The sequence below is a fragment of the Helicoverpa zea genome, chromosome 17 (genome assembly GCF_022581195.2).
Source record: "Helicoverpa zea isolate HzStark_Cry1AcR chromosome 17, ilHelZeax1.1, whole genome shotgun sequence".
NCBI classification, from domain to species: domain Eukaryota; kingdom Metazoa; phylum Arthropoda; class Insecta; order Lepidoptera; family Noctuidae; genus Helicoverpa; species Helicoverpa zea.
In genome coordinates this window covers 2,372,786-2,389,714 of record NC_061468.1, presented here as the reverse complement: position 1 = coordinate 2,389,714, position 16,929 = coordinate 2,372,786, and the positions used below count along the sequence as shown (strand labels likewise).

Below are 16,929 nucleotides of genomic sequence, written 5' to 3'. Positions count from 1 at the left end.
TAGCAGTAGAACCCTTAAATAGCTTTCTCATACAAATAGAAATCTCATGGGAAAATGCCTGTCTCTATTTATACATACACCATAAGGGTAGCTACTCGTATCAATAAATTAGTAACTTTGGCAATTTCCCGATAATTTTCAATAAAGTTTGTTGATTCAATTATGAAGGGTCGATAGTAATTTATTTTTTATTAGAACCTACTGGCGCCCTCTGGTGACAAGTTTCATACTGTATAGTGAATAAAGCGCTATCTAGCGGTGATTGGAAGTAAACGCAAAGGACCGTAGCTAGAAGTTTTGAGGTATAAAAATTAGTACACTATGTTACCGCAAGAGGGATTTTAAGTTCTAAAGAGTTGAGATTTTTTTCTTGTAGCTACATACAGGTTATAAGGAAACCCAAAGAAAGTATTGGAGATTATATTTGCAAAAATGTAAGTATAAAAAATATTTTCACATTGTCGTTAAGGGTATAGACAGTTTCTCTAGATGTCACGGTAGTTCGTTGTATCTCACAGGGTACGTCAGTTGGTTCCCTCGGTCCCAGGAATATAGCTCCTGAAAAAAAAAACATGAGGTTACATACATGGTATTTTTTGAGTTGTTGAGAAGTTTAGATATTGCTCTCATTGTACCTACAAACTCTTCCGAAAACTAGAGGATTTAATGACTGGCTCTTATGGATCCCGTCAATTTTATTGAAAACTAGCAACCCGCACCGGCTTCGCACGGGTACACTCACGGGCCCCGGCATCCTACACGTCACGAAAAAATGAAATTATTTACGAAATCACGTAAGAAACCTCAAAAATAACAGTATTCCTAACTTTTTAATGGATGTCTTCAATCACTGTATCTATTAAAACCCCGCATTAAGTATGTAATTATTCCAAGCATTAATAAAAAAAAGCTGCACTAACCTTATGCATATGATCATATCCAAGCTGCGTAGTCTTCCTAAAGGGATTGGTGAACTGCAATGCCACTTCTATCTGTTTGTTCAGATATAGATCTATGGCAACCGACACCTTGCTCTCTCGTTCCGTTGCCGAGTCTAACGCGTATAGTACTCCACAGACTATGAACATTTCGCCTACCTATTGAATTAGAATAAAAAGTTTTTATTACACGCGATGAAATTAAAAATAAGCTTACAAGCCTCCACCAGTGGTTTCACCTGTGAGGGGGAACTACTTAAAATGTACCATAACGTACCAAAATCTTCCTTGATAAATGCGCTAACTAAAACTGAAAGAATTTCAAGTTCAATCGAATCAAACCGTAGTATAGTTCCAGAGGTTAGCGCGTTCAAGCAAACCCTTCAACGTTATAGTGATAGCAGAAAATGACAAAATGGTTAATTGAATCAAATTCCTGGCTCTAACCGATGTTACATATAAGTTTAGCCACGTCGGGAGTGCGGCTCCACCTAGGTGTTGCCGCTATGATAAAGTTTACCCCTAGATTTAACCGAAGATAATTAGAGGTTATACAAAGTAAACCGTAAGTAAACCAGCTACAGCGGTTAAACCTACGTGTAGAAAATCTTTCGTACTCACTTGTTTATGATTCAATGAAATATTCCAAATGTAGTCGATATTCAGTCCATCCTTGTTAGGGTCAAAACTGAGCTGAAAAACCGTTGATTTCATTATTTTGTATGAAGGATTGTTCTTGAAAGTAAAAAATACAAAATCAATTATCAAGTAGATTATTAATGTTCAATACCTTAGCTACAGCAGTATTGTTAGACGATTCTATTGAGTATATTGCCCAGAGACCATTGTCATCCGCACTGAAGTCTACCTGAAATACGATAAAAAGTTCAATATAGGTACATTATACGATCTCGTCTTAAATCTTTAACTATGACCAAAATAATAAGTGTAAGAGTACGGTAGGGTTGTATCCATTAGGGAATAATTCTAGATGGATTCCGAGAATGGCGCCGGTGTCCGGTTGGCGTCCTGCGGGAATTTGGAAAAATATCTTTTGTGACTTTTTGGTCAGCCAGCAATCAACATTGGTGTTAGGAAATGTTTAAACTTTGTTTTTATTGGAAGACTGTCAATATGTTTTGAACAGGGACCGTACAACCCCGAATATAAGTTAATTCTTTCGAAAGGGTTACAGGTTATATGGCTGCAGTCAATAAAAGTGTTATCTCTTGGTAGTGTTAACCTTTTCAAAACCCTAACGTTAGGGTAACCCTTTCAATAAGTTAACTAGTACAAGATGTTACCGGCTCATGTATGATATCCAATTGAAGTAGATAACCCTTTGAAAGGGTTTTTCGGGGTTTTCAAAGGGTTTTAAATCAAATTATTTTAAACTACATAGGAGAAGGGGAATAGATTTTGACCTTGAAAGCTTGGAATCATTTACAATTTTTCATAACTGTTTCTTACTCGTCTATAATATTGTCTTGAGCGCAGTCGGTTACAAAAGTTTTCGTTGTTACTGTTGTTGAGTTTTATTACTATTGTTTAGTTTTTTATTTAGTGCTTATGATTGTTTTGTGTATAAATACATGGGTTAATTGAAAAATGAAAATAACAGTTTTTTTCACGATTGTAAATGCGCTAAAGTTTTTTATTTTTTTATTAATAAAACCTTACCGCAGACTTGGGGGTCCGCGCTTTTATTTACATTTTTTATTTAATTATAATTTTCGCCGTCTTGGCCTCACAAAAACTTATGTCTACTGACTTCTAGTCTTAAGACTATGTGAGTCCACCACGTATTTATGTATATGTCGCAGGGATATGATAAAAAACGGGGATTTGATCAATTCCCTAAGAGATTTGATCAAATCACGGAGGATGTTAAAATAACAACACGATTTTATCTTTTCCCTAAACAAATCTAGTGAATTGAACAAATCCCTAAATTGGTTCAGTGAAATGACAAAAAACATGTCAGTTCTTGTCTTATGCCTGTAAGAAATTCCTTTATGTAATTCACAATGCCACAAATCAGCTACATGTTTTAATAAGTGATTATTACAAATATACAAATGAAAAGATAAAATCGTGTTGTTATTTTAACATCCTCCGTGATTTGATCAAATCCCTTAGGGAATTGATCAAATCCCTGTTTTTATCATATCCCTGCGACATATATATTATTATTACACAATACTTAACACTATACGCATGGACTTAGTTTCACAAGATTATGGGACAGGAACGGATTGGGGATTGGTCTCATTTCCCGCTAGCGACTAGGGACTACCGCGTGAGAGACGCGGTCATGAATTTGGAGCCTCCTGGACTTAGTGTTTATGATGACGACGTTGTCGTATGTCAGTCCCTGAGCCTCGTAAATGGTTAAGGTACGCGACCCTTCACCGGACCCGTATCCCTGGCTAATAAAAAAAGATTTCTCTTCTTGCGTATGAGCCAGGAATAGGGTGTTTTGGGCAGTGATCGATACTTGCGCTCCTGTTAAACCCTTCAAGCTCAGGGAATGAACATGAGACAGCGACGTTTTGGAGTGGACGACGCTGAGTGCGAAGGCCACATCCACTGGGTTACGGTGGGTGCAGAGCAGCTCCTGTGTGATGCCAGCCACCAGATATGGACGGGTATACTTTAATGGGAAAAGATTTTCCCTGTCCAAATATGGTAGCTGATTCACGTCTCCGATGAGGACCACCTCGCTTGCACCAGACAACTTTACTGCCATGACTATGGCCCCAAAGTGGTTCATGAGAGCTTCGTCTACCGTCAAACGGTGACATTTCTCATTTGGATTGAACCCGATGGCTAAAATTGAGGCCATAGTGCGCACCTTTGTCTTCGCTCTATCGCCCAATTGGTGCGCAAGCTTTCCTCTTAGATCTTTGGCCGCTTCAGTTGTCGTGGTGGCTACGACATCCCTCCTCTCGTCGAAGTGTTTCACTACCCAGGTAGTTTTGCCGCACCCCGGTACCCCATTTACCCATCTGATATTGGGTACCGCCCAAGCTTCCATCGATGCTGAGGTGTCTGAGGTCCCAGAAACGGTCTGTGCCATTTCAAGGATACTATCCTCCAGCATGATTTTGGTACATTTGGCGGTAACCACTATCGGGTCATCGTGTGGCGTCAGGAATTTTATTTTGCCGGTTCGCTCCGTTGCCTCTTCGTCCAGGGCCACGAAACCGCTCTTTGCGCTGTAGGCGGCCATGTACGACCCCGTCATTTCCCCTGCAATGACTTGGGAGTTGGCGTTGTCGTCTACCGCCGCCTCTGCGTCCTTCAGTAATACCCGGAGCAGACCATCATTTTCTCGACGGAAGGTCAGCATGATCTTGTTGCAATTTCTAAGATTTACCTCCTGTGTGGCCCTTACAAGTGCAACGTATTCCAGGAAAGCGTTTTTGACATGGTCCGTGATGCCAAACACATCACGAGAGTCGGTGGGCGACCTGCCCCTTGTCCGCTCTTGTAGGCTTAGGCTTCGGTGACTCGGGCTCTTTGGGCTTTTTTCGGAAAAACCGCTCCACTGCTGATTCCTGTTTCGCTGTTGGTGATTTGCGACTGACCGATGAGAATGGTGCTCAGGAAAGAACCGATATCTTTAAGGCGATTCCGCGTACGAGCGTGCTCCTCTTTGCTGGTGGTATTCCTTTGCTCCTTTGCGGTTTTTGCTGGGCTCTCTCCAGCCCCGGATCTTCAATTTTTTTTAGGCGGGGCAAATACTGAAAAATGCCGCCCCGCCTGCCTACCTAATTATGTTTATTTTCACCAAAGAAAGTCACTTTTTTGGTAGGTAAAGGACTTAAAAAAAATGTCCAAATCATTGTAGGCTCAAACAGTAGGCCAGATTAATTTATGAAAGTCGAGACAGATTAATGTAGGTACACAAAAAGTTAATAAGTTTTAAAAAGCGCTATAGTAAAGTAACAAGCAATCGGAAGCGCAAACTTTTTTGTTTTTGAGGACTCCATAAATATCTTTTTGCTACATTTGACTTATAAAAGGTAATACAGCGTGGATTTGATTTATGGAGTCAACAAGGTAAACCGGTAATGGTTATGTAATATTGCGCGAGCGAAGCGAGCGACAAATTTTTTGAGTTTACGACACAAAAGTACCTACATTGTCAAGGAACAAGTAGCCGCGTGCGTAGCGAGCGCGAACTTTTTTAAGTTATTTGTTTGAAGACTTACAAAATGAAACAAGGAATTATGTACAAATAAAAAGAAACCGTGATTAGAGCGAGTGCCATTTGCGTTCGTTGATTCGGTGCGTCAATAAAAATAAAAAACCATCTGAAAAACAGTACATAAATAGCCATTTAGCCGCGAGCGTAGCGAGCGAGAATTTTTTCACTTAGTTGGAGGATGTTAAAAGTGAAAAATAATCAAAATGATCAATTAAACAAAGCGAAGGCGACTTATTTTGAAACTACGGGTGTAATTTCATCGAAATTTCCTGGTGGTGGGGTGGGGCGTCCCGCGGCGCCCCTGAGACCGAGGCGCCCGGGTTATTCGCACACGCTGCACCATAGGTTAAGACAGCCCTGTAGGTAACTATTATGGTTAAAATCAGGCAGCCCCCTGAATTTGCCGCCCGGCCCCGGCTTGCCCCCCCCCCCCCTAGATCCGGGGCTGGCTCTCTCAAACCTGCCTTGCGCAGTTGGACGCTGGCTGTTTTTTTTTAACGACATCAAAAATCATCAAATGCTGTGGGTTAGCAGCGGCGAGGGAGTGTCAGACTCTTACTGACTAAAAACCGTCGTGTTCCGTCGTAGGCCTTTCATGTGCCAGGGCCGCGGTATCTCTTTCGAACAACCCGCAGCGCTGTAGGGTTTCCGCGGACTTAAAGGAAATTCAAGGTTTTCCCTCTGTCCTCGTATACTACCACCTCATGGTGTTCCGAGGCTTTTAAACAGCCGAAGCGGTCTGCGACGTCACCCCTTTTCTATTCAACTGCCATCGCGTCGACGCTTATGGTGCGAGCCGTGGCTGGCGCTTCTTCTTCTTCTGCCTCTGCGATCTTTTGCAGAAGTGAGCACACCTGAATGAATGGAGTCTCCTCTCTCCACTCGAGTATTGCGATCGTCTTGCATTTGAATCGCAATAGTCGGCATCGGTGAGAGGCTACTTTCAATTGAGGCAGTGCATGGTACTTGCTGCCTTTTTTGGTTGTCTTGGTGGTGCAACCGTTGAACGGGGCGGCGAGGCCTGGTGCAATGGTTATTCGAGCTCCAGCTCGACTCGAGCCCATGCAGAAGCTTATGCCTATTTTTTCCGCTTCCCTGTTCATAAACAAGGCGACTCCACGCAGTCTTATGCCTGGCACTCCGTCTCCTCCGAATGCCAGAAGCTGTGCGATGGGCATGGTACTTGGAGCTGACTGTTGACTGGTGGGTGATTTCTGTGTTTGCGCTGGTTGTGAGTTGGTGTTAGTAGGTCCTTTGTGTGGTTGTTAATTCTGTGTGTGTTGATTGTATGATAGTCGTTTGTCTGGTTGTCAGTTCTGTAGGTGTCTGTTCTGTAGATGTTTCGTGTATGGTTGTAGTTTGTGTGGTTATCGGTTGAGTGGTTGTTGTTAGTGTTGTTGTCGATTGTGTTGTGGTTGTCGGTTGAGTGGTTCTTGTCTGTGTTGTTGTTGACGTTAAATGTGGTTGTATGGTGGTGGTGTGTATGGTTGTAGGTGTGGTGGTCGTAGCGAGTGTAGTGACTGCGCTGGTTTCAGATGGCGATCTGTTCTGATTTCGCGGAGTACGGTCCGTTTTGTTGGCCGCAGCTGCGACTATGGCTAGTTTAATGGTTTCCTAGTAGCCGGTTTCCCCATGATCGTGTGGACTGTGGACTGACTCGGTTTCGATCGTGTATTCCAGTTCCATTCTGTCGTGGCAGAACCTTGGACACTCGAAAAGCAGGTGCCAGACTGTTTCATCGCAGCTGGGGTCACAGACGCACGAGGGACTGTTTTTGAGTTGGAATCTGTGGAGATACGCTGAGAATCCTCCATGCCCGCTTAGGATCTGGATGTGTGTCGGTGTAAGGACAGCTTCTTTAAGTCTTCTTTTTGCCGCAAGGACATTTGGAAAGAACACTTTTGTGACCGCTCCTGTGCTGCAGGATTCATATCGCGCTTGCCACATTCTGATACGATACGAGAACTTTGAAAATACAGCGGAGTACATTGTAATCCGCTGTATTTTCTGTCCTCCTTGGCCAGCTGGTCCGCTCTTTCATTCCCTGGAGATCCCACGTGGGCCCTCAGCCAGAAGAATTTCACGTCTCTGCCCTCCTCTCTGATGTCTCGGACGCATCTCTTTATCTTTAGTGCCAGGTGATGTGTGACAGACGGACTCCTCAGCAGCTCAAGCGACGATCTGATGCGCTAAAGTTCGCAGAGCCTATGTTCAGACTCGCCAAGACACAACGGCCGTATTGTAGTTTAGAACTTTAAAGTAAAGGCACGAGATATAAAATTACAATATTTGTAGTCCCAATGGGTTACTGTGTTACAGTCGTTGAAGGGGTAACCCGTTCAAAACGTCTTACGACAAAAAAGTGTAACCCATTAAGAATGGGTTTTTGAATACACAGGTATCAAATCGAAAGGGTTTGAAAGAGGTTATCCATTGATAAGGGTTTTCGTAAAAAAGTGTAACAAATATGAAATTGGTTCTAAAACAACACTTTGTCAAAACCCTATCAAAAACCCTTTCAATGGGTAACCAAAATGGTCCCTGGTTTTGAACTAGCTTATGCAAGCGGTTTCACCCGCATCTCTCAGGAACCTCTGTACGAACCTGGATAAAAAGTAGCCTAAAGCCTTTTTAGATAAATTTTTCAATTCAGACCAGTAGTTCATTGGTTTTATAATATTAGGTATATAGGATAGATAATACTGGTCTTCTTTGAAAAAGAAGTTACCTGGTTATGTTGCGAAGTATACAGTCTACCATCAGCATGAGGCAGCTTGACAGACTTGATGCGGCTCTGCGACAGGTCATACCTGATGATGTCGCCAGGGTTTCCTGACTCGTTGGCTTGGTAGAAGAACGAACCGCTGTATACTACGTGTCCATTGCCCTGGAAAGAATAGTCAGTTTAATTAACTGCTGCAGTCATGTACGCCAAAAAAGATGAGGAACTAATTTTATCATGTTATGATTTATTGTAAGAACTATTGCAATTAGGCGTTAATGTTAGGACTTTACTTGGGGTTGGTAAGTAAATAGGCCTCAACAAGACAAGATATTGGTTAAGTATTTAATGTGTTATGACTTGTACCGCATTAAAATATTCATCTTTTTCATAGGAATAAAGAACTCACAAAGAATGGTTTCTGCAGTTTATGATACTCATCCACGTGGTCTTGCTTGAAGCTTGTTTTAGTTCTGTACTCTCTCAGTCGCTCCACGTCCGTTTCCTGCGTAGTCCATAATTTTTCTCTCTGGAATAATTAAAAACAATAAAGGAATAGTTATGGTTAACGAAGTGGCATCACGCAGACGAATTTCTTACTTGTGTATGCAGCACTTGTGTATGTGTGAGGGTAGCAGTGTGAATGTGTGCAGAGAATTAGCGGAAAATCCGAATCTGTGAAGCATAATGTTTCATGTTCTTATTTGTATCTTACCTGAGCATCGGAGCCATTCGAGTCTCTAAGCCAAGCCCCAAAGGTTTCTTCTTTGTAGCGATGGTAAACTGGCTTACCAATAGCATAGAGCTGACAATCTGGAAATGGCAACATTGTTTAAGTCTAAAAGATTTTTAGTACAATGATCAATCTGAAGACCATGACTTTGCTAGGTACTAGCTGTTCCTCATTGTGATACTCACGAATCGAGGGAACTACCTACTTCTCATCCATCGTCAAAAATTAGCTTATTTTTTTTTCGGGCTCTTGATTTGATGTGGTTCAGTAGTTATGGCTTTATAAAGCGTGACCAACATAGTTAATTTAGCTTTTATTATATTACCGAAAAGACCATTATAGCATTTTTTTGTACCCTAGCTTTAAAACCAGCTACTCACTAGTATTCCTCCTAGGCTTGTGTCCAGTAGTTCCATTCATGGAAGTAATGAGTAGCTGTGCGCGATCACATCGAGGACATGTGGGGCAGCGCTGTACCTCACACAACTCCTCGTAGGAAGTCAGGGTTGGGGGCCTGGAGCCGTATTCTACTGGTTGTTGTTTTGGCACGTTCTCGTGGTTTGGTCCTGGGTCTGAAAATTTAGAGGATGAATAGAAATTCTTCGTTTTTATAATGATCCGTTTGTTGTTCTGAATACACTGTCTTAGATCGTATATAAGCTGTTTGATAAATCCATGTTAAAACCACCCTATAATTTCATGTCCGCCTTGTACACACTTCCAATACAAAGGACCACATAGTTGGTCCTTTCGTATCTTATAGTTGCAGTAAATAAAGTCGAAAATACCAACTTACATCTCAAAGTAATATCTCCCTTAACGGTCTGATTATTAAGTTCATTTTTGGCTACACAGCTGTAAGTCCTTAGATCACTCTCCCTCACTCCTGGGATCTCGAGCCTCAGGATCCACCGCCAGGGGTCGCCAGTTGGGGCTATCTCAGTCTTGTAGCGAAGACCTTCAAGAGTTATGCCGTCCATTTCCCAGGCTAGTACTGGCTCTGGCCACGCTTGGATCTGGATAGGGAAAGAAAGATTGTTATACTTTTACACAAGCAATGACGGAAAATAGCAGAGGGTTTGTCTATTATGTAAGTTTAATGGTAACTGGTATTTAATGCAGAATTAGATTCATTTATTAATGATTTTTGTTTATTTGTTTGGTTCCACCAACAGCAATACAGAACAAAATATAAAAAAATAAATCTATTAAAATAATACTTTACAGTCATGTGTTTCCATTAAAGGTACACATTGCACATTTTTTTTTGTTGTTTATAAGATTCGTCTACTTACCTCACATTCGATCTTTACAGTCTTGTTAGTGACATACACGACGTTATTTGGGACCCGTATATAAGGACTGACTGAAACAATTGGGAGGCACATGACGATTTTATGTTTTTAAGGAAAACACACACGTTAATTATAAATAGACTGTTTTTGTAATCTCATGAAACCACCCGTATTGGTGATCTTCATGAAAACGCGTGAATATTATTGACAATGACAACGAAAGGACGTATGCACAGTTTAATCTGTGTATTTTCGCACAAAACTTATTATAAGTTATTCATTACCACTTCTTTGTCATTACCGTTCAAAACAAATTACCGTGTTCTGATTTAACTATCCCATATCTTTTTCAAATGACCATGGTTGCATTTTTTTATAAGGGGATTTTACAGACCGAACACACGAAAGCTGCTCCGATCGGAGCCGATCGGAGCCGATCGGAGCAGCTTCCGTGAGATGCAATCGGAGCCAAACGTCAACAAGACCGAGAAAAAGTACTCGATCGGAGCCGATCGGCTCCTCTTATTATTTCACACCAAGCGCCTTCGAGCATTCTTAATGACAAAAGCAGTGCGCATGCAAAAATAAACCTCACTTCAAATACTAAGTACCCGATTTTCAACGTGTTAAGAATTTGCCCTCCTCTCCGAGCCGGTCTGTCTGAACGGACCCTAAAAGCGAACCGACACAGTTACTCTTTTGTTTCTGTTGATGTACTTACAATGGACTTCGACATCAGTTGTCTGGTTGGCAGAAGGTAGCATGCCGTTGTTGGCCAGACAGACGTACTTGCCGGTATGCCAGCGAGACACGTTGGGTATGTTTAGCACGTGGCCAGCTACTGAGGCGTCTCGCCAGGAACCCTGAGAAGATGAGAGGATTAAATGTCGGTATTTAATGTTAGTAGGTAATGATAATATTGGTTATATCTTCTTTTCTTTTTACACAGTCTATCTACACCTGCTTTTAATTCTAAATCTTCTATAACGGGCCTGCTGGAGAAGATTACTTAAAAAGTAAGCTGTGCCTTTGTACTATTTGTTAGATTTTTTTTCTTTTCTGTGTGTTTGACTGTGTACATAAAATATTAAATAAATAATTAAAAAACCCCAATCTACTGAACGCATTTATCTTTAAAACTACTGGTTTTGTTTTCTTGGCCCAGTTTTCGCGGACGGAGGGTAACAAACTTTTCAAAATCATGCTGTTACTCTTGTAGCCCAAAAAATATGAAAAAGTATGAGCACAATTTTGTGGTGCTAATTAGTAGGCCTCGTCAATGGTAGCGTAAAATAAACCTCGAATAAACAAGACTTCATCCTGCCACGACGATGACTCTCCTCAAAATTATTTATGAAGACTTATAGCTGTCAAGAAAGTTGTTCTAGAAAAACAAGTAAGATAGTTACCTACATTGTTTTTGCTATATTGTAAGCTTTTCTTGTAAAACTACATAAACATTTTCTCTGGAACAGGGGCGTGGCGGGCAATACGCCAGGACCGTTATGCGCCTAGAAACTGGGCCATTCGAATACAGCACAAATGCATACAAAGATAAAGCAGGAGGAGGAAAACGGCTATGAAATACTCGTAGGTAATAAAAAGTTTTTGCCTATGTAATATATATTTTGTATTGCTTTATAAAATTTTAATCTCCTAATTCAGTCCTCATTGAATACTTAGATTTAAAAAATACGAGTAACAGTATTGTTCTCGTTTATTAAAGTACTGCATCTCACAGAACAACGCAGAACTACTGGATAGACTAGCTTCAACGTTCTACATACAACGGACATGTGAGTCGTTGTAACTATTAAAATGTAAGTAAATGCATTTTTTCATAAAAAATGATCTCTCTTTGCAGCTTAATGCTAAACATTTGAAAACCTCACCTGAATAACAGCAGTTCCATCATATCGCCTCCACTCCACGGTGGGCTCCGGCCGGCCCATGGGGTTACAGCTGATCCGCATGGTATCACCCTCCCGCACTATCACTCGAGTTTGGTCTTCTGGGGTGACAGATAGATAGACCAGTGTTATACAATGGTGATGGTATAATTTATACAGTGGAATTCATTAAAAGTCAAGTCATCATGGTTTGACCTACTTTTATAATCATACATCAATCAATATTATTAATCTTGTAAATAAAAAATAAAAAAATTGTAAATTTTGAAAAATAGGCAGTTTGCCTCAGAGATTTTCACAACGCTAAAAACAGGTGCTTGACTGAATGTCAGGTGTTTCGGAATTGAATACTTACGAGCAAAAGTAGGAGGTATAAACAGTTCTTTTTCTAACGTGTAGTTGTATATAGACAGCCCTGGTCTTCCAGGAGCACCGTCGCGTCCATCATTACCTCTCTGGCCTTTAGAGCCAATTGGTCCTTTATCACCTTTGGGTCCTCGTATACCTGGTGGACCAGGGGCTCCAGCCCTACCTGTGGAAAATGCACAGATCATCAGTGTTGTAAGATCTAGTTCTTTGCAGTTTAATTTTTCGTGAGAGACAACTTAACATTTTTAAACTAAAGATTTATAAGAACTTCCTTTTATCTGTGACAAGCCATGAATGAATTTGGAAACAACGAGTGTTAGATAAATTATTCTCTCTTTTACATTCTAATGACTCATACCATCTTTCCCATCCTTCCCGTTCTTGCCCGGGCTACCATCCCTCCCAGGGACTCCGTCACGCCCATCCTTGCCCGGGGCCCCGTCAGCACCATTGCGGCCTGACATACCGTCTAGACCCGGTTCACCAGGCACCCCATCTCGACCATCCAGCCCTGGATTGCCGGGGAAACCGCGTTCACCTAATGATAGGTAGGTAGATGGTTTTAGCGGATGACAGCCACATAATGGGTTAGCTCTAAATTCAATTTCTATTATAAAACCTATTCAATAATTCGAGCACATTTTCGTAAGTGGCTGGATAGTGCCTTGAATATTAAACTGATTTGAAGTAAAAACACTTTCTGGAACCAAAAATATTTTTGTGTAATACTTTAAATATCACGTAGAGTTCGCTATTTAAATAAAAATAACATGATTATTATCTATGTTTTCAATATTACCTTTAGGTCCAGGTGGTCCCATAGGTCCTCTGCCTCCAGAATGGCCAGGAGTGCCGGGAGCCCCAGCATCTCCTCGTTCCCCTTTAGGACCAGGTAACCCAGTCGGTCCTTTTGGTCCCTGAACGCCGGGAGGACAGTAATCCTGGGTTGCTTTGCAGAAACCTTGTACTACTTTGTACTGAAAATAATTACATCCAAAATAGCCAAGGGTGAACTGGTTTTGTGTTAAAATACATAAAGTACTAGACTAGAGCTTCTATCGTCTATTTAAAGTACCTATTTAATGCAGATGGATGCCGACATGATAGATTAGGAAATACATAACTTTGCAAATAACTACAATTAATAAATTCATTTTAATAGCCCTTGATTTTAAGACTGCTCGTTCGAGACAAGTTAAAGGTAAGTGTAAAATACCGTCGCTAAAAAAAATTACTTACAGGAACTCTAGAATAGCTGGTCAACCAAACCCAAGTGTCACCACCAGGGGCAGGGCCTTTAGCGCCAGTCTTCCTCATCTCCGCTGCATCCTTCTCTTCTAGCTCCGGCCGCATTTTAGGGTTAAAGAACTCCACGTGAGGAGTCACGGTGTTATCTTCTTGATTTACTGATTGTTTCTGAAGATTTAAGAAGACCATGAGAACTAGGAAGAAGAAGAAAAACCGAGGAAGGATGGATTATCTGAAAGATAATAAGACGGGAGAGAATTTAATGTAAGTGTGGTGAGTAACTGAGAGGAATGGAAGCGGAAAACATGTAGCGCAAGCCCCCTATAAAATCAGGAACAGGAAAGGAAGAAGAAGAAAATACATAAGAATCTCGGTAAGGATAAAATACTACGGGTGTAAGGACCAGTGTTTGGGTTCTACGAAATTGAAGTGCTTATTGACCGATTAAATTAAAGTGGATTCGCAGACGTAGGTGTTAATGCTTACTACTATCGTACGTCGCTGGAACTAAATTAAGATATATTTAACGTTCTTTACGTTTTATGTTAATCTTAATAAAAAATAGTTCACGTTTAGGTAGAGCACGTTTAATATCATAGTTATCAAAAATCAAATTACTAGATCAATATCGGTAGGTAACGAATCACAAACAACTTTTCATAAACTATGTTTGTATTTAGTACCTACATGAATTCTTTAAAGTTGTGTGTGAAAACTTTAATTTGGTAAGATGTTGGTAAAGGGCTTATAACTGTGTATTTATAGTACAGTAACTTCCGCATTCCCTGTTAATTCTTCTCGGTCCTTACATCTACTTACCAACATAGCCTCCCTTTTTAGTCGATGCGAAGTACTCCCACTGATCTCCATCAAATACGCATCAATTTTCTCCTCTATCCTTTCATCTAGAACATTCTTCAATAACTTTCTAGCTTCTACATCAAAATTCACTTCACTATTACCCACATAACTATAAGTCTGTACTATTAAAGACACAACAGCGAACACACAAGCAATCACCGAAAGTTTTTTACAGCAAAACGGTTCTAAGTCCGTTGACACTCTTCTTTTTGGACTAGATTTCATTTTGTTAGCTTACACATATTTTTTGATCCAAAAAGCAAGTCCTGAAACACTCCAAAATTTTCTATAAGTTATTTTAATTCAATTCGCGATCATATTCGGTGTAGCCCGAATTTTTGGGAGACTAACACGTGTTAGCCGTTTGAGATGTGTGACTGTAATCCCGACCAATGTAGATCTTCCGGTACGATACGAGTAGTTGCACAACGCCCGCCGATAACCAATTGAGTCCCGGACTATTAAACCAATGAACTAACTCAATCAGACATCGACAGCCGGAGGAGATGTTTGTTTGAAGTTGTTTTAAATGAAACAACGGATTTTTAGTTTACATCAAGTTTATTTGTAAGAGATTTAGAAAAGATTGTCCAAATTCATAAATAAGAAAGGTTTGGTCTTATTTACTTTGGCAAATAATCCTAGCCTTTATGAAAATAATATGAATATGAATATAAAAAATACTTCAGTCAGTGTTGAGTCCACATTGTTGACTTGCTGTTTCAACCTGATAAAACATAGACTATATCCATATTCAGCGGGGTTAGTGTAGCTTGCGAATAGTGAATTATTTAAACAAACAATAAAATCTTTCCTGTTTAGTATAGATTACTGTTTAACACATTCACTGCGGCAGCGTTAAATCTAAACTTTCTACTAGTGCGATACGAGACAAATGCTGCCCGTATCTATATTTCCTGATATGCGTTACGGCTTCTATTTTGCCGTACCAGAACCTGACTTTCAAAGCCTATACAGACGTGGAAACCACCTATATCAATGGTTTTTATCAACAAATCGATAGACTATATCCTTGTATACACCTAGCTGCAGTCGCCCCGGGTTCTCTGTTATACTTTGAAAGATACAGAGATTTTTCAAAATCTTTCATTCGCGGCAATATATATGCCGTACAGCGTAGAAGTGAAAAAATGCTAGGGATGGGGTTTACTTCCGGAATGATAGTCGATGGTTTAAAAATATTTTTTATTGTAGATAAAATATTCATATTTATCAGTGTTATATTATTATATAAATCAACATAATTAGGTATCCTAATTATATAATATGTATAAATATGTATTTATGTTCTACCACAATCACACTATAGCGCCACCTAGTCCCAAATACATATAATGCATAGTATAGTTAGAAAATACACCCAGACCAAGACAACTAGACAAAGAATGTTTGATTTGTGTGGGAATCTAACCCACAACCACTACGCCAACAGACAAATTTAAAAAAAACTAAAAACTATTAAAGGACGTGTATGAAACTTAGTAAGTAGGTAGTTATTCCACTGAATTATTTTCACACTTGACATCTTTGGCATCAAGATGATGATTTCCCCTCTCTCTCTCTACTCAAATCCAGTTTTTTATGTGAACGTCTCATTGTAGCAGAACCGCGTAATATTTTTCACAAAAAATATTGTTACGTCTTGCTTACGGCCAGCACTAGCGCACACTGAACCGCCGCGCGGACGCATGCAGTGTGGTGCGGGGTTGGGGGGGTACGGCAAGATATTCGCCGTACCGCACTGAATGAAAATAATTATTTTACTGTGCGTTACGGCAACTATTTTGCCGTATATTGTTAGTGTACAATATTATTATATTAAAAGCAACAATATTGAAAATATCACTATCTCATTCCTACGCGCAAGGGAACTTAGATAAATCGCCCCCGCACAGTACGCAAAACAAGGACAACGAGCTACCGCACTGGCTGAGAGTCAAATACGGCCAAATACTTGCCGTAACGCAGTGAATGTGTTAAGCATAGCAGAGACTTCTTTTGCGTCTAAAATTCTACGATAGCCATAAGCCTTTCTCCCCCAAATAATACATGTTACCATTCTATATCATGCTGCTAATATGTTAACCCAAAAAACAGACAAAATCAGTACTAAGCAAAAAGTTTGCTAGAACAATAACCATAATTTCAGCCTAGGTACATAAATGTCAGCGCTTTATTTGCCTGAAAGCCATGAAAGCGAAACCTTCAAGACAAAGTTTGTACTTAATTAAGTAGTTTTTACACGCAACAGGAGTATTATAAACCTAGAGTATAGAGTTCATTTTATAAGTAATTGAGGAAAGTAAATCTTAAGACTCTAACATTAGGGTCCATTTACAAGTAAAAACTCAGGTCTACCTGGGCTGCAGAATAGTTCGAAAGAGTCACCGCTGTCCCGGTACATTAAGGGCTTAAGAAGGAACATGGTAGGTTTTAGTCAGTAAGAGTCTGATGCTCCCACACGCTGCACCCACAGCGGGAGTGGTCATTTGATGTTAATGAGCCCATCAAAAAAAGAACTCAGGTTACATTAGTTACATGTATTTCTTCTAAGAGATTAGATCGACGGCTCCTAAGTATATTGAGTCAACTAACAAATTTTGCGAATTTCACTTTTTT

The 16,929-nt window shown here is 40.3% G+C and overlaps 1 protein-coding gene across 1 annotated transcript; it reads right to left on the bottom strand.

The window, feature by feature from the left end:
- Positions 1-406: 406 nt before the first annotated feature.
- On the bottom strand, positions 407-14,694 carry LOC124638417. The gene is made up of 17 exons (XM_047175374.1): positions 14,248-14,694; positions 13,420-13,596; positions 12,980-13,157; positions 12,539-12,718; positions 12,167-12,343; positions 11,794-11,912; positions 10,623-10,764; positions 9,902-9,972; positions 9,403-9,622; positions 8,987-9,178; positions 8,589-8,686; positions 8,283-8,402; positions 7,880-8,038; positions 1,729-1,806; positions 1,560-1,631; positions 921-1,097; positions 407-558 (listed from the first exon to the last, which is right to left on the bottom strand). Exons 1-17 carry the CDS (start codon positions 14,512-14,514, stop codon positions 493-495), a joined length of 2,493 nt encoding a protein of 830 aa, XP_047031330.1. The 5' UTR covers positions 14,515-14,694; the 3' UTR covers positions 407-492.
- Between the last annotated feature and the right edge of the window lie 2,235 nt (positions 14,695-16,929).

Coding starts and splice junctions, on each gene's coding strand:
- LOC124638417 (XM_047175374.1), bottom strand. CDS start 14,514: ATGAAATCTAGTCCAAAAAGAAGAGTGTCAACGGACTTAGAACCGTTT. Junction 13,597..14,247: donor TAAAAAGGGAGGCTATGTTG/GTAAGTAGATGT, acceptor TTAAATCTTCAG/AAACAATCAGTAAATCAAGA. Junction 9,623..9,901: donor CTGTAAAGATCGAATGTGAG/GTAAGTAGACGA, acceptor TTCCCTATCCAG/ATCCAAGCGTGGCCAGAGCC.